This window comes from Scyliorhinus torazame, chromosome 29 (genome assembly GCF_047496885.1).
Source record: "Scyliorhinus torazame isolate Kashiwa2021f chromosome 29, sScyTor2.1, whole genome shotgun sequence".
In the NCBI taxonomy this organism is placed as follows: domain Eukaryota; kingdom Metazoa; phylum Chordata; class Chondrichthyes; order Carcharhiniformes; family Scyliorhinidae; genus Scyliorhinus; species Scyliorhinus torazame.
The window spans coordinates 9,460,338-9,480,090 of NC_092735.1; the positions used below are offsets into that span (position 1 = coordinate 9,460,338).

Here is a 19,753-nt window from a genome sequence, read left to right on the forward strand (position 1 = left end):
CATGGTGAATGTCTGTGTTGCAGGCTGTGAGCTCTGTCCTGCTAGCTAGCTGCAAGTCGAATGAGCGGGAACTCTGATGCCCCCTGTCTTTATAGTCCATGTGCCCTCACTGGTGAGTGGCTGCGGTGTTGTGTATGTTGATTGGTCCCACTGTGTGTCCATCAGTGTGTGTCTGCACCATGATATACTGGTGTGTATTATGACATCCCCCCTTTTATAAAAAATGTACCTGCGTGGCAATAAATAGTGTTTGGTGAATGTCCCTGACTACGTGTGCGCGAAATATTTACAGGACTGTGTACATAAAAACTAAGTTATTTACATGGAAAGGTGCCTGGTGCAGAAAAACAGTGTGTCACAAGAATAACGAGATGAACACTATATACAAACCACTTGAACGATTAAACGGAAGAACAGAACAAATCAGAAAGTCCATAAGTCCACAAAGTTCACAAATTAAGTCTCTGAGGTGGGCGGTGAATTCTGGTTGACCGCCTCAAGGGTGGGTCGGGAGCCGCCGGCTGAGGAGCGGCTGGACTGCGTCAGAGTGAGGAGGATGCAGAGTGACCGGAATCTCCGCATAGTCCAGGTCAGGGTCAACAGGAGGGCGTGGCAATGGCGGAGGATCACGTAGCAAGCGCGGAACGAGACGAAGGGCACGTCGATTGCGGCGCAGAATGGAACCATCCGGTAGATGAACCAGGAACGAGCGGGGGGCCACCTGCCGAAGGACAACAGCAGTTGCAGTCCAGCCACCATCCGGAAGATGGATGCGGACGTTGTCATCTGGAGCCAGAGCAGGGAGATCAGCTGCACGGGAGTCATGAGCCGCCTTGTGCTGTGCACGAGACAGCTGCATCCGGCGAAGGACCGGAACGTGGTCGAGGTCTGGGACATGGATGGACGGCACCATCGTCCTCAGGGTACGACCCATGAGCAGCTGGGCTGGCGACAGGCCAGTGGACAGTGGGGCCGAGCGATAGGCCAGCAAGGCGAGGTAGAAATCGGACCCAGCATCGGCAGCCTCGCAGAGGAGCAGTTTGACGATATGTACTCCCTTCTCCGCTTTGCCGTTGGATTGGGGGTACAGGGGACTGGATGTCACATGCACAAAGTTGTACCTCCTGGCAAAGTTGGACCATTCCTAGTTTGCGAAGCAGGGGCCATTGTCTGACATCACCGTGAGCGGGATGCCGTGTCGAGCAAAGGTGTCCTTACAGACACGGATGACTCCAGACGATGTGATGTCGTGCAACCGTATCACCTCCGGGTAATTTGAAAAGTAGTCCACAATCAGGACATAGTCTGTACCCAGCGCGTGGAACAGGTCGATGCCCACCTTGGTCCAAGGGGACGTGACCAACTCATGGGACTGTAGGGTCTCACGTGGTTGGGCCGGCTGGAACCGCTGACAGGTGGGGCAGTTGCGCACTGTGTTGGCGATGTCGTCATTGATGCCGGGCCAGTACACTGCCTCTCGGGCCCGTCGGCGGCACTTTTCCACGCCAAGATGGCTCTCGTGTAGTTGTTCCTGGACAAGCTGGTGCATGCTGTGCGGGATGTCAATGCGGTCCAGTTTCAGGAGAACCCCATCTACTACCGCCAGCTCATCTCTGACATTATAGAATTGAGGGCATTGGCCCTTGAGCCACCCGTCTGTTAGGTGGCGCATGACACGCTGTAGCAAGGGGTCAGCCACTGTCTCGCGGCGAATTTGGACGAGGCGTTCATCCGAGGCAGGTAGATTGGAGGCCGCAAATGCCACATGGGCGTCAACCTGGCAGACAAATCCCGCTGGGTCACATGGAGTGTTGACTGCCCTGGAGAGAGCGTCGGCAATGATGAGGTCTTTGCCTGGGGTGTATACCAGCTGGAAGTCATATCGCCGGAGCTTGAGAAGAATACGCTGGAGGCGAGGCGTCATGTCGTTCAAGTCTTTCTGTATTATATTGACCAGCGGGCGATGGTCGGTCTCGACGGTGAATTGAGGAAGTCCGTAGACATAATCGTGAAACTTAACCACACCGGTCAGAAGGCCCAGGCACTCCTTTTCTATCTGCGCGTAGTGCTGTTCCGTGGGGGTCACGGCGCATGGCGCATATGCAACGGGGGCCCATGATGAGGCCTCATCACGTTGCCGGAGCACTGCCCCAATGCCGGATTGGCTGGCATCGGTCGAAATCTTTGTCTCTTTTGCTGGATCAAAGAAAGCTAAGACCGGGGCTGTGGTGAGTTTGGTTTTGAGTTCCCTCCATTCGCACTCGTGGGCACGGAGCCACTGGAAGTCTGTCATCTTCCTGACCAGGTTCCTGAGAGCCGCGGTATGAGAGGCGAGGTTAGGGATGAACTTCCCTAAAAGGTTGACCATGCCCATAAATCGGAGGACTGCCTTCTTGTCCTCTGGCGTTTTCACCTTGTCCGCATCCGGCCGCACACCCAACTGGGAGATGTGGTCCCCGAGGAACTTGAGTTCCATCTGGCCAAAGGAGCATTTGGCTCTGTTGAGGCGTAGGCCCTGCTCCCGTATGCGTTTGAACACGCGCTGGAGGTCACTGATATGCTCCTGCGGGGTGGACCAAATGATTATGTCATCGACATAGACGCGAACACCTTCAATGCCTTCCATCATTTGTTCCATAATCCTCTGGAACACTTCTGAAGCAGATATGATCCCAAACGGCATCCTGTTGTAACAATATCTGCCAAAGGGGGTATTGAATGTACAGTTTCCTGCTGGATTTGTCGAGCTGGATTTGCCAGAATCCTTTCGAGGCGTCGAGTTTGGTAAAGAGCTTGCCGCGAGCCATCTCACATGTGATCTCTTCACGCTTGGGAATTGGATAGTGCTCCCTCATGGTATTGCGATTCAGATCCTTGGGATCAATGCAAATTCTCAATTCGCCGGAAGGCTTTTTTACACATACCATGGAACTGACCCAGTCGGTTGGTTCCGTGACTTTGGAAATCACTCCTTGGTCTTGGAGGTCCTGCAGCTGCTGCTTGAGGCGGTCCTTAAGGGGTGCTGGGACCCTGCGAGGTGCATGCACCACAGGCGTGGCGTTCTGTTTTAGTAGGATCTTGTAGGTATATGGGAGCGTGCCCGTGCCCTCAAAGACATCGTGGTGCTGGTTGATAATGCCGTCGAGGGACTTCCGGTGACGGCGGGCAGGAGGCACAATGGAGGGCTCCCGGTCGGCAACGGCATTTTCGGGGCTTTAAGCCCGGTCCCAGGGTCCGCGGAGGCAGCAGAAGAAGGGAGAAGGCACGGAGGAGGCACAGTGAAGACACAGGAGGAAAAAAGGAACAAAGGAAAAAGGACCGAGGCCGACTGAGTATTTTGCCGCGATGCTGGCAAAACTATTGGGGGAGGGGGAGGATCCCTCCCGATATGAACTGGATCGGGCTCATCGGTCGTGGAGGCCTGCACCAAAGGCGAGTGAGCCGCCAAGGGCAGTGACTCTGTGCTTCCGTAGGTACAGTGTGAAGGAGAAGGTCCTGAGCTGGGCCAAGCAGAAGCGGGTGGTGCAGTGGGCTGGAGCTGGTATACGTGTATACCAGGACTTTACGGTGGAGCTGGCAAGGAGGCGGGCTGCCTTCAACCGGGTGAAGAGGGCACTGTACATTAGCAAGGTGCGGTGCGGCATTGTATATCCAGCGAAGCTGAGGGTGACTTACAAGCTCAGGGACTTTTATTTTGGAACGGCGGAAGCAGCGGAGGAGTTTGCGAAGGCAGAAGGACTGTGGCAGAACTGAGAAATTGAGAAATGGCCATGTGCCGATGTAACCTCATGACTGTATTTTCTTCTTTTTTGTATCACTGCGCGCGGGTGTAGAGATTAAAGGAGCCAAGGTGGTATATATTTGGACAAGGGAAGGGACGGGACTTTCACTCGAAATGAGAGTTCTTTGGGGTGTAGGTGGATATGTGGGGTTTGTGTGCCAAAAGGGGATCTTTGGGCTTTCCTAGGGCCGGGCAAGTGGGAAAGGGACCCGGGCGGGGGCCTCCACGCTGGCCGGTTTAAGCCGGCCAGTGAACGGGAGTGAGGTGGGGGGAGGGGCTGCGGCCATCGGAGCCTGGCAGAACAGGGTCCGAGTGGTCTAGCCGGGGTGGAAAGTTGGGGGGGAAGGAACCGAGGGTGGGGGGAGGAGTTTTACAAGAGGCAGTGGACGGGAGGAGCTGGGGTGAAAACTGTGAAAAAGGAGAATAAAAAAAAAAGATAATGGCGTCGAGCTGCGCCCTGAAGTCTCTGTCCGAAAGGCAGACGTGTCAGCAGGAGAGAGAGTGAACTCTCTGAACTAGGTTCAACAGCTTGCATGCCTGCGCGCCGAGCAGGGAGGCTTTCGAGGAGCCCACGATCTCGAAAGGAAGGATGGCTTTGCGTGACCTGTGCGTCACTTCAAGTTGGCACGAGCCGGTAGCAGGAATGACATTGCCATTATAATCTAATAGCTGGCAGGCTGATGGCAGGATGGCTGGTTTGACACGAAGGCTTTGGAAAGCAGATCACGCCATGAGATTGGCGGAGGCACCAGTGTCCAGGCGGAATCGTATGTGGGACCGGTTGACCGTCAGGGTGGCACACCACTCATCGTCTGGATCGATGCTGTATACCGACAGCGGTTGGTGTCTTTGCTTCGGGGACAGCCTGTTTTTCGTTATGACACCGACTCGAAAAGGCACCTTCGGGTCCTCGGTGTCACTGCTGTGTGGGAGGTCCGCATCGGACTCGGTGACCGTGGGTTGAATTGCCCGGACATTCCTGCGAGGCTGGCTGACGCGATGGGAGTTGGCAGGCTGAGCTGCTCGACAGCAGGCAGCATAGTGGACAAGTTTTCCACATGGTAGGCATTGTCGAGATTTGGCAGGGCATTGCCGTTTTAAATGGGCGGAGCCACAGTTGCTGCACGTCGTAGCGTCAGCACGTTCGCTGCACCACCGCGCATGCGCGGTGCGTTCTTCGACGTCGCCGTTCCCTCGTTTGGTGCGCACAATTGCGGGAGTCCGCGGAAAGGGCACGAAATGGCCGCCCTCATCCAGGCTGAGGCCCTGGAGTTGCTGAATCGCTTGGACCCGTTCCGCCTCGTGGGGACCTTGCCGCGCCGTTTCAGCCGCTTGGATGTGGGAATACCGACTAGTGGCGTTTTCGTGTAGGACACAGGTCTCGATGGCGGTCGCTAGGGTGAGCTGCTTTACTTTGAGGAGCTGCTGACGTAGGGGGTCCGACTGAACACCGAAAACGATCTGGTCGCGTATCATGGAGTCGGAGGTGGGCCCGTAGCTGCAAGATTGCACAAGGATGCGGAGGTGCGTGAGAAAGGATTGGAAAGGTTCATCCTTACCCTGCAAACGCTGCTGGAACACGTCGCGCTCGAAACTTTTTCACCTCTACGCTGCAGTGAGTGTCAAACTTGAGGAGGACCGTCTTGAACTTCGTCTTATCTTCATCATCCGCAAAGGTGAGAGAATTGAAAATGTGGCTGGCATGGACCCCGGCCGAGGAGAGGAGAGCGATCTTCCTGGTATCCGAGGAGCCCTCCCCCTGTCTGTGGCTTCGAGGAAGAGCTGGAAGTGTTGTTTGAATATCTTCCAGTTGGCCCCGAGGTTGCCGGTGATGCGGAGCGGCGGCGGCGGGCGGACGCTGTCCATTTTGCAGGATGACGGAATGCTGGCGGAAGGCAGATCACTTGCAGGTAGGTCTAAGAAGTGCTAGTATCCCACCACTCCTGGTATCATGATGTGTTGGGTGCTCTGGATCACATACAGGTCACCAACACTTGAAATAGTGCAACACTATTTTATTGAACCATTAACTGTTTAACATGCTCAGACTGTGGATTTACACGATACTAACTTTAACTAAAGACCTTTGCCTTGTCCTAACCAGTCGATGCACTCAGCACATGGTGAATGTCTGTGTTACAGACTGTGAGCTCTGTCCTCCTAGCTAGCTGCAACTTGAATGAGCGGGAACTCTGATGCCCCCTGTCTTTATAGTGCGTGTGCTCTAACTGGTGATTGGCTGCGGTGTTGTGTGTGTTGATTGGTCCCACTGTGTGTCTGTACCATGATATACTGGTGTGTATTGTGACAGCCAGTGAGAGTACCCCGATTCCCAAAGTCGCTTCAACCCTCAAGCCTGTGTTGGGTTCACTGGAGGGTGAGGGGGGTGGGGAGGGTGAGGAGGGCGGGGAGAGTGGGGGATGACCCACAGTTGGCCTCACCATCTGAATGCAGCGAGGGTAGATCATTCAGACATGAATTTTCAGGTAACCAAGCAGGCAGACCGGTAGCGTTTTTTTCGCGCGCCCTCACCACCTCTGAAATTCGACGCTCCTCGGTCGAAAAAGAAGCTCAAGCCATCGTGGAAGACGTGCGGCACTGGAGGCACTACCTCGCTGGTAGGAGGTTTACCCTCGTCACCGACCAACGATCGGTAGCATTCATGCTCGATAATACGCAGCGGGGCAAAATCAAGAACGATAAGATCTTAAGGCGGAGGATCGAACTCTCCACCTATAACTACGATATAGTATATCGTCCTGGGAAGCCCAACGAGCCCCCAGATGCCTTGTTCCTCAGTCCAGATCACATCGTCGAGGCGGACACCCCAAGCGTAGTACGTGAGAGAATGCTGCATTATCACAATCTCTTGGGATGTTGAAGTGAGACCCAATTTGTCGTCTGCAGTGGATATAAATGATCCCATGGTTCCCTAGGTTGCTGGAGCGACTGCTGCTTCCGGATGTGGAAGGGGAGGGAAGAATTGGGGATATATATAAGTGGCTGGGGGAGCAGGGAGGCGAGCGGGTGGTGAAGATCAAAGAGAAATGGGAAGCGGAGTTGGGAATGGAGATCAATTGGGGAGTATGGAGCGAGGCACTGCGAAGGGTAAACGGGACCTCCTCTTGTGCAAGGATGAGCTTGATACAGTTTAAGGTGGTGCACAGGGTGCATATGACTCGGGCGAGAATGAGTGGGTTCTTTCAGGGGGTAGCAGATGAGTGTGAGAGGTGTGGGCGGGGGCCAGCGAATCACGCGCACATGTTTTTTGGGGGGGGGGGAAATTGGGATTCTGGGCGGGAGTGTTCGCGGTCTTAGCCAGGACAGTGGAGGAGGGAGTGGACCCGGACCCTTTGGTGGCGATATTTGGGGTCTCAGAGAAGCCGGAGCTCACGGAGAGGAGGAAGGCCGATGTCGTGGCCTTCGCCCCTCTGATTGCACGGCGGAGAATTTTGCTGGAGTGGCGGTCGGCATCGCCACCGGGGGTAGCAGCATGGTTGGGTGACCTGTACCACTTCCTGTGGTTACAGAAGATAACGTATGAGTTAAGGGCCTCAGCAGGGGGGGTTTGAGGAAAGGTGGGAGAGGTTTGTGACCGTATTTGAGGAGCTGTTCGTCGGGGGGGGTGAAAAAGGAGGAAAATCTGTACAAACTGTATGGTTGATTGTTGGGATGTATGTTTCCCGGGATGTTTATTGGGCAAGGCACGAGGTGGATTGGGCAGCGGGGGGGCGTGGGGGGGGGGGGGGGGTGCAGAGTGAAACCAGCGCCTTCAGGAGGTGAGGTGGAAAACTGGCAGAAGGAAAATAATTTAAAAGAATCATTGGGCTGGATCCTTCCTCGCCGCCCACCGCAGGAACGCCACGGGAGAGACGCGGACAGTGGAGAAGTCCGTTGACCTGGGGCGGGATTCTCCGGTCGTCGGACGGGCGCGTCTGGAGAATCCCGCCCATTCTGCCTTCAAACAGATCTCATTGCACCCTTTTATACATTGGATTGGATTGGATTTGTTTATTGTCACGTGTACCGAGCTACAGTGAAAAGTATTTTTCTGCGAGCAGCTCAACAGATCATTAAGTACATGGGAAGAAAAGGGAATAAAAGAAAATACATAATAGGGCAACACAACATATACAATGTAACTACATAAGCACTGGCATCGGATGAAGCATACAGGGGGTAGTGTTAATGAGGTCAGTCCATAAGAGGGTCATTTAGGAGTCTGGTGACAGTGGGGAAGAAGCTGTTTTTGAGTCTGTTCGTGCGTGTTCTCAGACTTCTGCATCTCCTGCCCGATGGAAGAAGTTGGAAGAGTGAGTAAGCCGGGTGGGAGGGATCTTTGATTATGCTGCCCGCTTTCCCCAGGCAGCGAGAGGTGTAGATGGAGTCAATGGATGGGAGGCAGGTTCGTGTGATGGACTGGGCGGTGTTCACGACTCTCTGAAGTTTCTTGCGGTGCTGGGCCGAGCAGTTGCCGTACCAGGCTGTGATGCAGCCCGATAGGATGCTTTCTATGGTGCACCTGTAAAAGTTGGTAAGAGTCAATGTGGACATGCCGAATTTCCTTAGTTTCCTGAGGAAGTATAGGCGCTGTTGTGCTTTCTTGGTGGTAGCGTCGACGTGGGTGGACCAGGACAGATTTTTGGAGATGTGCACCCCTAGGAATTTGATGCTAACCATCTCCACCTAGGCCCCGTTGATGCTGACAGGGGTGTGTATAGTGCTTTATGCTCTCCCAATGTAAAAACTGATCAGAAATTACCCGGTGAGTTCAATCTCCATCCGACCCTCAACATCCACAAAGCCTGTAAATCCTCAGGGATTTCCATGGGTCATTCCCTTCCCACCGGTGGGAACGGAACTTGTCTACTGCCCTCACCTACAATTACTCACCTTGTCGTTTTGAAGGGACGGCCGGAGATATCTCGTGTTGGTCCTCGATTCGTCTCGGGAGAAGTAGCGCCCATTCGCCTGCAAAAGAAAAAGACAGCATGCACAGGAGATTTGTTAGGGACGGCATGAGGAGGGCTCGCGAGAGGAGGCAGGGAGTAACTGTTCCCGCTCGGAAAAGCATTGGGAAACAGATTTACGGTGATTTGCAAAAGCAGCAAATGCAATGTGGGAAAAAAATCCCTTTTACACAACGGTCTGGAATGGACTGCCTGGGAGTATTTTGTTTAATTAATTTACAGGACGTGGGCCCCACTGGTTAGGCCAGCATTTATTGCCCATCCCTAATTGCCCTTCAGAAGGGGGGGGGGTGTGAGCTGCCTTCTTGAACCGCTGCAGTCCTTCAGGTGTAGGTACACCCACTGTGCTGTTAGGGAGGGAGTTCCAGGATGTTGCCCCAGCGACAGCGAAGGAACGGCCGATATATTTCCAAGTCGGGGTGGTGAGTGAGTTGGAGGGGAACCTCCAGATGACGGGGTTCCCAGGTATCTGCTGCTCTTGTCCTTCTAGATGGTAGTGGTCATCGATGGTACACACGGCTGCCACTGTTTGTCAGTGGTGGAGAGTTTAAATGTTTGTAGAAGGGGGAGCATTGCCGAGATGCGGCAGAGCGAGGCGCGCTTACTGGGGAGCATCGCCGAGGCCGTCAACACCATGGTGTAGACATCGGGGACCGCCAGGGCTGGCAGAGCCAGATGATGCAGGGGGCAGCTGGGGCTCGAACAGGCTGCCCCCTCCGCCCCAAGGTGAACCGCTGGGCCCTGTGGGCACCGACTGGGAGGAGGGGGCGCTGAGAGCCAACCCGGACCCGTCCCACGGAGTGGCGATGGTGGGCACCAGCTCGCCCTAGTTCCACCCCTCCTGATGCGGCCGCGTCTCGCAGCCAGCACATGGCAGCGGGCGGCACGGGATAGGTGAGCCGGAGCCGTCCGGCCCCCGAACCCCCGGAGGACGCCCGCTGGGGGCATCGACGGCCACTAGACAAGATAGGCAGCTGGCTGCCTCCACCTCGAATTGCAACATGGGGACACACCTAGACGTATGGTCGAGCTAGGAGGACCAGGCACCTTGAGGGATGGGGGAGTGGGGGTCGGGGGGGTCGGTAGGGGATGGGGTGGCAGGGTTGGAGGGGCGGAATAAAATCCTTTTTGCACAACCATTATGATGCCTCTGTCACGCTCTTCCGCAATACGGGACGACCTCTGAACCCCGTTCCATCTGTCCAGGCATTTCCCCGTCCCCGTGGTATCCACCCACCTTCTGGTCATGGACATGTCCCCGGAGCTGTGTCCCATCCCCTGGCTGCTGCCTGTGTGGTATTGCCTCCCGCCCAGCTCTGTCCAGGCATCATGGTGTGAACGGGATGCTCGATAATGACTCCCACAAGGCCCGCCCACCCACGGCAATCCACTTGGGTTGTGTGAAGTGTTCACTTAACTACGATTGACAATTCCCGAGCAGCAATAGCCTTCAGCCGCACGGCCCCAGCTTCGGCAGTCGGGTCATGGGTGGTTGTTGGAGCAGACGGGCATGGACAATGGTTGCCCCCAGAATGGGTAAACGATTCAGGGGTTGGCATGGTGGTGCCATGAGTGGTTGCCCCCCACTCAGTGCCTCTCCCCAACCCCGCATGGCAGCCCACCGCTGCGGAATGTCCCCACCCCCTACCACTTTCAGTGATCTGTGGACCTGTACACCCAGATCCCTCTGCATGTTAATACCCCTCAGGGTTCTGTCATTTACTGTAGATTTCCCACCTGTATTAGACCTTCCAAAATGCATTACCTCACATTTGTCCGGATTAAACTCCATCTGCCATCTCTCCACCCAAGTCTCCAAACAATCTAAATCCTGCTGTATCCTCTGACAGTCCTCATCGCTATCCGCAATTCCACCAACCTTTGTGTCGTCTGCAAACTTATTAATCAAGACTAGTTAAATTTTCCTCCGAATCATTTATATATACTACGAACAGCAAAGGCCCCAGCACTGATCCCTGCGGAACACCACTTGTCACAGCGGGGTGTTTTGCCCACAGCAGCACCCTGAATGTCAACGTTTGAATTCCTGGGGGCTTTGGCAACCCTAACCGCCAGGCAGTGCATTTACCGGCTGAGTCCTAACGGCTTTATCGACGCCGAATATCTTCGAGGTGTTCCCCACACGTGAACAAACCTTGTTCGTTTCTGACGGCACCCGAGAACATTTTGGAAAAGACTTCAATTCATCTTTTTGCGAGTGGTACTTTGTGTCCATCTGAAAACAAAAGCGGGAAGGGGGTCAGGGGGGGCGGTTAAACAAAGCTCTGCAGACATGATCGACTGTATTCAATGAACTGAACGGCGGAAGCACAGGGGAAGAAATGAAATGAAATGAAAATCGCTTATTGTCACAATTAGGCTTCAATGAAGTTACTGTGAAAAGCCCCTAGTCGCCACATTCCGGCGCCTGTTCGGGGAGGCTGGTACGGGAATCGAACCGTGCTGCTGGCCTGCCTTGGTCTGCTTTAAAAGCCAGCGATTTAGCCCAGTGTGCTAAACCAGCCCCATGAAGGAACAAAAATATCACTCGTACAGAAAAACGTAACTTCTCCGGAATGAAGACGAATTGTATTCAACCCACAATATTAATAGCCACTTGGTCGCACAGAACCTGGATAGTGCCGGGAAAAGAAACATGCCGTCAAAGTTTTTCATCTTGCACTCATCAGGACAAACACAAGAATGCCAGGTATCAAAGAGAACGGAGAAAGGGTGCGAGTTGACTCTGATTGCTTGAGGCGTTGCCATGGAGAATGCACCGGGGAGCTATTCTTCCCCCGTGCTTAATTTAACTCACAAAAGGTGCAACACCTGGACCTGTTCCTTTTGCCTGCAGCATCGGTCAGCAGCCTATTCTCGTGCAGCATATGTTGGTACTCGCTTTGAAACTTGGAACTCTTGCATTTGGTGGCAAGCGGGATACTATCATTGGCCTTACAGAGACCAAAAGGTAAATGAACCAAGGTTTTCATTCAGTCACTGGAAATGAATAGAACTAAATCAAACGGCAGCTGAAATGTAAACAGAAAGTGCTGAATCCTCGCCAAGTGTGAACTCGCCGACGTCAAACTTTATTTTCCAAATTTAGAGCGTCCAATTCATTGTTTTCCAATTAAGGGGCAATTTAAATTATTAAATTAAATTTAACGTGGCCAATCCACCTCCCCTGCACATCTTTGGGTTGTGGGGGTGAGACCCACGCAGACACGGGGAGAATGTGCAAACTCCACACGGACAGTGACCCGGGGCCAGGATTCGAACCTGGGACCATGGCGTTGTGAGGCAGCAGTGCTAGCCCACTGTGCCACACTGCTGCCCCCTGCGAACATGCAGCACAGGCACATGCGCAGGGCACGCTCTCTACGCGGGGAGAGGTGAACGTTTAGCGGTTTTGGGGTCACGGGCGGCAATGATGTGTACAACTCATTCAAACGGGTAAATGATGGGTCAGAAAGTTGATAAGGTTGTTTGAAAACAAGTGAGCAGAATTCTTAGCTTCATAAACAGAGGGATTGAGGGCAAAGCAGGGAAGTTGTGCGAAACCGCTGGTGTGTGTGTCAGTGTGTGTGTGTGTGTGTGTGTGTCAGTGTGTGTGTGTCAGTGTGTGTGTGTGTCAGTGTGTGTGTGTGTCAATGTGTGTGTGTGTCAGTGTGTGTGACTGTGTGTGAGTGCGTGTGTGTGTCAGTGTGTGTGTCTGTCAGTGTGTCTGTGTGTTAATGTGTGTATGTGTCAGTGTGTGTGTCAGTGTGTGTGTGTGTCAGTGTGTGTGTGTCAGTGTGTCTGTGTGTTAATGTGTGTGTGTGTCAGTGTGTGTGTGTGTCAGTGTGTGTGTCTGTGTGTGAGTGCGTGTGTGTGTCAGTGTGTGTGTCTGTCAGTGTGTCTGTGTGTTAATGTGTGTGTCAGTGTGTGACAGCGTATGTGTGTGTCAGTGTGTGTGTCAGTGTGTCTGTGTGTTAATGTGTGTGTGTGTCAGTGTGTGTGTGTCAGTGTGTGTGTGTCAATGTGTGTGTGTGTCAGTGTGTGTGTCAGTGTGTCTGTGTGTTAATGTGTGTGTGTGTGTCAGTGTGTGTGCGTCAGTGTGTGTGTGTGTCAGTGTGTATGTGTCAGTGTGTGTGTGTGTGTCAGTGTGTGTGTGTCAGTGTGTGTGTGTGTCAGTGTGTGTGTGTCAGTGTGTGTTTGTCAGTGTGTGTTTGTGTCAGTGTGTGTGTGTGTCAGTGTGTGTGTCAGTGTGTGTGTGTCAGTGTGTGTGTGTGTCAGTGTGTGTGTGTCTGTGTGTTAATGTGTGTGTGTGTCAGTGTGTGTGTGTCAGTCTGTATGTGTCAGTGTGTGTGTGTCAGTGTGTGTGTGTGTCAGTGTGTGTGTGTGTCAGTGTGTGTGTGTGTGTCAGTGTGTCTGTGTGTTAATGTGTGTGTGTGTCAGTGTGTATGTGTCAGTGTGTGTGTGTGTCAATGTGTGTGTGTGTCAGTGTGTGTGTCTGTGTGTGAGTGCGTGTGTGTGTCAGTGTGTGTCTGTCAGTGTGTCTGTGTGTTAATGTGTGTGTGTGTCAGTGTGTGTGTGTCAGTGTGTCTGTGTCAGTGTGTGTGTGTCAGTGTGTGTGTGCGTGTCAGTGTGTGCATGTCAGTGTGTGTGTGTCAGTGTGTGTGTGTGTCAGTGTGTGTGTGTGTTAATGTGTGTGTGTCAGTGTGTGTGTGTCAGTGTGTGTGTCAGTGTGTGTGTGTCAGTGTGTGTGTCAGTGTGTGTGTGTCAGTGTGTCTGTCAGTGTGTGTGTCAGTGTGTGTGTGTCAGTGTGTGTTTGTGTCTGTGTGTCTGTGTGTCAATGTGTGTGTGTGCGTCAGTGTGTCTGTGTGTCAATGTGTGTGCGTCAGTGTGTGTGTGTCAGTGTGTGTGTCAGTGTGTGTTTGTGTCAGTGTGTGTGTGTCAGTGTGTGTGTCAGTGTGTGTGTGTCAGCGTGTGTGTGTGTTAATGTGTGTGTGTCAGTGTGTGTGTGTCAGTGTGTGTGTGTGTTAATGTGTGTGTGTCAGTGTGTGTGTGTCAGTGTGTGTGTGTCAGTGTGTGTTTGTGTCAGTGTGTCTGTGTGTTAATGTGTGTGTGTCAGTGTGTGTGTGTCAGTGTGTGTGTGTCAGTGTGTGTGTGTCAGTGTGTGTGTGTGTCAGTGTGTGTGTGTGTTAATGTGTGTGTCAATGTGTGTGTGTGTCAGTGTGTGTGTGTCAGTGTGTGTGTGTCAGTGTGTGTTTGTGTCAGTTTGTGTGTGTCAGTGTGTGTGTCAGTGTGTGTGTCAGTGTGTGCGTGTGCGTCAGTGTGTGTGTGTCAGTGTGTGTTTGTGTCAGTGTGTGTTTGTCAGTGTGTTTTTGTCAGTGTGTGTTTGTGTCAGTGTGTGTGTGTCAGTGTGTCTGTGTGTCAATGTGTGTGTGTGCGTCAGTGTGTGTGTGTGTGTCTGTGTGTGTGTGTGTCAGTGTGTCAGTGTGTGCGTGTCAGTGTGTCTGTATGTCAGTGTGTGTGTGTCAGTGTGTCTGTGTGTTAATGTGCGTGTGTGTTTGTGTCAGTGTGTGTGCGTCAGTGTGTGTGTGTCAGTGTGTGTTTGTGTCAGTGTGGGTGTGCGTCAGTGTGTGTGTGTCAGTGTGTCAATGTGTGTGTGTGCGTCAGTGTGTGTGTGAGTGCGTGTGTCTGTCAGTGTGTCTGTGTGTTAATGTGTGTATGTGTCAGTGTGTGTGTCAGTGTGTGTGTGTGTCAGTGTGTGTGTGTCAGTGTGTCTGTGTGTTAATGTGTGTGTGTGTCAGTGTGTGTGTGTCAGTGTGTGTGTGTGTCAGTGTGTACGTGTCAGTGTGTATGTGTCAGTGTGTTTGTGTGTCAATGTGTGTGTGTGTCAGTGTGTGTGTGTGTCAGTGTGTGTGTGTGTCAGTGTGTGTTTGTGTCAGTGTGTGTGTGTCAGTGTGTGTGTGTCAGTGTGTCTGTGTGTCAATGTGTGTGTGTCAGTGTGTGTGTGTCAGTGTGTGTGTGTGTTAGCGTGTGTGTGTGTCAGTGTGTGTGTGTCAGTGTGTGTTTGTGTCAGTGTGTCTGTGTGTCAATGTGTGTGTGTGTCAGTGTATGTGTGTCAGTGTGTGTTTGTGTCAGTGTGTGTGTGTGCGTCAGTGTGTGTCAGTGTGTGTGTGTGTCAGTGTGTGTGTGTCAGTGTGTCTGTGTGTTAATGTGTGTGTGTGTCAGTGTGTGTGTGTCAGTGTGTGTGTGTCAGTGTGTGTGTTAACGTGTGTGTGTGTCAGTGTGTGTGTGTCAGTGTGTGTTTGTGTCAGTGTGTGTGTGTGTCAGTGTGTGTGTGTCAGTGTGTGTTTGTGTCAGTGTGTGTGTGTCAGTGTGTTTGTGTCAGTGTGTGTGTGTGCGTCAGTGTGTGTGTGTCAGTGTGTGTTTGTGTCAGTGTGTGTGTGTCAGTGTGTGTTTGTCAGTGTGTGTTTGTGTCAGTGTGTGTGTGTCAGTGTGTCTGTGTGTCAATGTGTGTGTGTGCGTCAGTGTGTGTGTGTGTGTGTCAGTGTGTGTCAGTGTGTGTGTGTCAGTGTGTCTGTATGTCAGTGTGTGTGTGTCAGTGTGTCTGTGTGTTAATGTGCGTGTGTGTCAGTGTGTGTTTGTGTCAGTGTGTGTGTGTCAGTGTGTGTGTGCGTCAGTGTGTGTGTCAGTGTGTGTGTGTCAGTGTGTGTTTGTGTCAGTGTGTGTGTGCGTCAGTGTGTGTGTGTCAGTGTGTCAATGTGTGTGTGTGCGGCAGTGTGTGTGTTTGTGTCAGTGTGTGTCAGTGTGTTTGTGTCAGTGTGTGTGTGTGCGTCAGTGTGTGTGTGTCAGTGTGTGTTTGTGTCAGTGTGTGTGTGTCAGTGTGTGTTTGTCAGTGTGTGTTTGTGTCAGTGTGTGTGTGTCAGTGTGTCTGTGTGTCAATGTGTGTGTGTGCGTCAGTGTGTGTGTGTGTGTGTGTCAGTGTGTGTGTCAGTGTGTGTGTGTCAGTGTGTCTGTATGTTAGTGTGTGTGTGTCAGTGTGTCTGTGTGTTAATGTGCGTGTGTGTCAGTGTGTGTTTGTGTCAGTGTGTGTGTGTCAGTGTTTGTGTGCGTCAGTGTGTGTGTCAGTGTGTGTGTCAGTGTGTGTTTGTGTCAGTGTGTGTGTGCGTCAGTGTGTGTGTCACTGTGTGTGTCAGTGTGTCAATGTGTGTGTGCGTCAGTGTGTGTGTGTGTGTCTGTGTGTGAGTGCGTGTGTGTGTCAGTGTGTGAGAACATAAGAACATAAGAACTAGGAGCAGGAGTCGGCCACCTGGCCCCTCGAGCCTGCTCCGCCATTCAATGAGATCATGGCTGATCTTTTGTGGACTCAGCTCCACTTTCCGGCCCGAACACCATAACCCTTAATCCCTTTATTCTTCAAAAAACTATCTATCTTTATCTTTAAAAACATTTAATGAAGGAGCCTCTACTGCTTCACTGGGCAAGGAATTCCATAGATTCACAACCCTTTGGGTGAAGATGTTCCTCCTAAACTCAGCCCTACATCTACTTCCCCTTATTTTGAGGCGATGGCCCCTAGTTCTGCTTTCACCCGCCAGTGGAAACAACCAGCCCGCATCTATCCTATCTATTCCCTTCATAATTTTATATGTTTCTATAAGATCACCCCTCATCCTTCTAAATTCCAACGAGTACAGTCCCAGTCTACTCCACCTCTCCTCGTAATCCAACCCTTTCAGCTCTGGGATTAACCTAGTGAATCTCCTCTGCAAACCCTCCAGTGCTAGTACGTCCTTTCTCAAGTAAGGAGACTAAAACTGAACACAATACTCCAGGTGTGGCCTCACTAACACCTTATACAATTGCAGCATAACCTCCCTAGTCTTAAACTCCATCCCTCTAGCAATGAAGGACAAAATTCCATTTGCCTTCTTAATCACCTGTTGCACCTGCACACCAACTTTTTGCGACTCATGCACTAGCACACCCAGGTCTCTCTGCACAGCAGCATGTTTTAATATTTTATCATTTAAATAATAATCCCTTTTGCTGTTATTCCTACCAAAATGGATAACCTCAGATTTGTCAACATGGTATTCCATCTACCAGACCCTAGCCCATTCACGTAGCCTATCCAAATCCCTCTGCAGACTTCCAGTATCCTCTGTACTTTTTGCTTTACCACTTATCTTAGTGTCGTCTGCAAACTTGGACACATTGTCCTTGGTCCCCAACTCCAAATCATCTATGTAAATTGTGAACAGTTGTGGGCCCAACACTGATCCCCGAGGGACACCACTAGCTACTGATTGCCAACCAGAGAAACACCCATTAATCCCCACTCTTTGCTTTCTATTAATTAACCAATCTTCTATCCATGCTACTACTTTACCCTTAATGCCATGCATCTTTATCTTATGCAGCAACCTTTTGTGCGGCACCTTGTCAAAGGCTTTCTGGAAATCCAGATATACCACATCCATTGGCTCCCCGTTATCTACCGCACTGGTAATGTCCTCAAAAAATTCCACTAAATTAGTTAGGCACGACCTGCCCTTTATGAACCCATGCTGCGTCTGTCCAATGGGACAATTTCCATCCAGATGCCTCGCTATTTCTTCCTTGATGATAGATTCCAGCATCTTCCCTCCTACCGAGTGTGTCTGTGTGTGTATGTGTGTCAGTGTGTGTGTGTGTGTCAGTGTGTGTGTGGTGAGTGTGTGTGAGTATGTGTGTGTGTGTGTCAGTGTGTGTGTTTGTCAGTGTGTGTGTGTCTGTCTGTCAGTGTGTGAGTCTGCGTGTGTGTGTCAGTGTGTGTGTCAGTGTGTGTGTGCGTCTGTGTGTGTGTCAGTGTGTGACAACAATTACCTTCTCGTATTGGTGAGGCGAGCATCGATGAGCATCTTTAGATTCCAGTGAGTTTGAAGAGATTTGTTCCGATTGGCGTCTGTCAGGCTGAAAAGAAAGGTTAACTTTAAGCAGTTTAATCAAGGTTGTTCCCTCCGTACCTTCTCCAAAACATTGTACCCAATAGAGAGATTGGTTCTTCCTCTCCCTGTCCAATTGCCTTAGCCGTCCCCCCTCCCAGCCTCATCGGTTACTCCTCTCCCCTTCCATGTCTCGGATTATATTCGGGGAGTAGACCTGCCAGAGCCCAAGAGAGCGACATTCCGGCACCACAACCTGGGCCGAGCGGAAGGGGGGGGGGGGTGCAAATGCTCCCAAACATCATGTTCCCTCGTTCCTGTGCTGGGGAGATTGAGGAGTTTGGGGGAATGTTGGGGCAGGAGGGTTGGAGAGGGAGCAGGAGGAGGCGGGTTGGATGTAGGGGTGGGGGGAGGAGAGTGAGGTGGGGGGGGGGGGGGGGAGGGCCGGGAAGGGGGTTGGGGTGGAGCGGAGCGTTTGGGGGGAGCGGTGGGAAGAGGGGGAGGGTTTGGGAGGGTGGGAGATTCGGGATGGGGGGAGGTTGTTAGAGACAGGAGTGAGGGCGGCAGTGAAGACACCAACATTTTAATTTGAAATGCATCATTTTACCCCCTTTCGGGGACTCCAATGATGAATACGTCTGGAAACAGTGTAATGCTCCATTTGGAAAGGATACGGCCAACACATCTTAGCGCTCAGCAACTCAGAATGTGGCACTACGCCCCTGAACAGATTCATGTTGTGACTGACAGGTAAGAATCGTCTGATTCATCTGCCAAGCATTTCAAACAAAACGTACAAACATAGAAAATAAAAGTGAGAGCTACGACCTGTCCTTATCTCCTTACGTGCCTCGATGGTCTGATCTCATGTGGGATGTTTAATTACATTAAAAGTGCTGTACAAAATTCTGAGGGGCATCGACAGAGTGGATAGTCAGAGGCTTTTCCCCAGGGTAGAGGAGTCAATTACTAGGGGGCATAGGTTTAAGGTGCGAGGGGCAAGGTTTAGAGTAGATGTACGAGGCAAGTTTTTTTACACAGAGGGTAGTGGGTGCCTGGAACTCGCTACCGGAGGAGGTGGTGGAAGCAGGGACGATAGTGACATTTAAGGGGCATCTTGACAAATACATGAATAGGATGGGAATAGAGGGATACGGACCCAGGAAGTGCAGAAGATTGTAGTTTAGGCGGGCAGCATGGTTGGCACAGGCTTGGAGGGCCGAAGGGCCTGTTCCTGTGCTGTACCCTTCTTCGTTCAAATGCAAATTGTTGTTGGTATACTGACAGTGTACACTGAATCCATTCTTAAAAGAGATCCCACCCTCACCTCCCCAGTGTGTTATGTCCATTCCCAGACTTTATTGAATTCCCAAAGGCACTTCCATAGAATCCCGACAGTGCATTCGGCCCATCGAGCCAACATCGACCCTCTGAAAGAGCACCCTATCTAGGCCTAATCCCCCCGCCCGGCCCCAGTAATCCCACCTAACCTTTGGATGCTAAGGGACAATTTATCGTGGCCAATCCACCTAACCTGCACATCATTGGACTGTGGGAGGAAACCGGAGCACCCGGAGGAAACCCACGCACACACGGGGAGGACGTGCAGACTCCACACAGTCACCCAAGCCGGGAATCGAACCCTGGTCCCTGGCGCTGTGAGGCAGCAGTGCTAACCACTGCGCTACCGTGCCACCCACTCAAAGCATAATGCAATACATCAATAGAACATACGTCACTCACCCACTCATACAGTGTTGTGGAGGGCACATCGCGGTCTATGTTTTTCAGCAAGTTGGATAAAGACTGCTGAGGGAGTTCTCGGTTAGTCTGGAAGTGAATGTTGGAAACCATAAAATACTGCAGCTACTGGAGATCTGAAACAAAACCAGAAGGTGCTAGAGGAACGCAGCAGGGTCAGAGGAGAGAAAAGCAGAGTTCACGCTTCCAGCCCAATCCGACTCTTCCTCGCAACTCTGAAGTTCCGAAGAAGACTCGTATCGGGCTCGGATATGACTCGGTTCGAACGAGTTCCGAAGAAGCGTCACACGGGACTAGAAAAGTTAACTCTTTCTCTCCTC

General features: G+C 52.0%; 1 protein-coding gene across 3 annotated transcripts in view; it reads right to left on the minus strand.

Moving 5' to 3' along the window:
* LOC140403843 (uncharacterized) overlaps window positions 1–19,753 on the minus strand; it is a 349,170-nt gene that overhangs the window by 230,713 nt on the left and 98,704 nt on the right. For all 3 annotated transcript variants that reach the window (XM_072492027.1, XM_072492026.1, XM_072492028.1), the window contains exons 6-9: window positions 19,416–19,502; window positions 17,614–17,700; window positions 10,907–10,987; window positions 8,675–8,752 (exon numbers count right to left, since the gene is read on the minus strand). In XM_072492027.1, coding sequence (XP_072348128.1) covers window positions 8,675–8,752; window positions 10,907–10,987; window positions 17,614–17,700; window positions 19,416–19,502 — 333 coding nt within the window. The remainder of the gene's footprint in view (window positions 1–8,674; window positions 8,753–10,906; window positions 10,988–17,613; window positions 17,701–19,415; window positions 19,503–19,753) is intronic.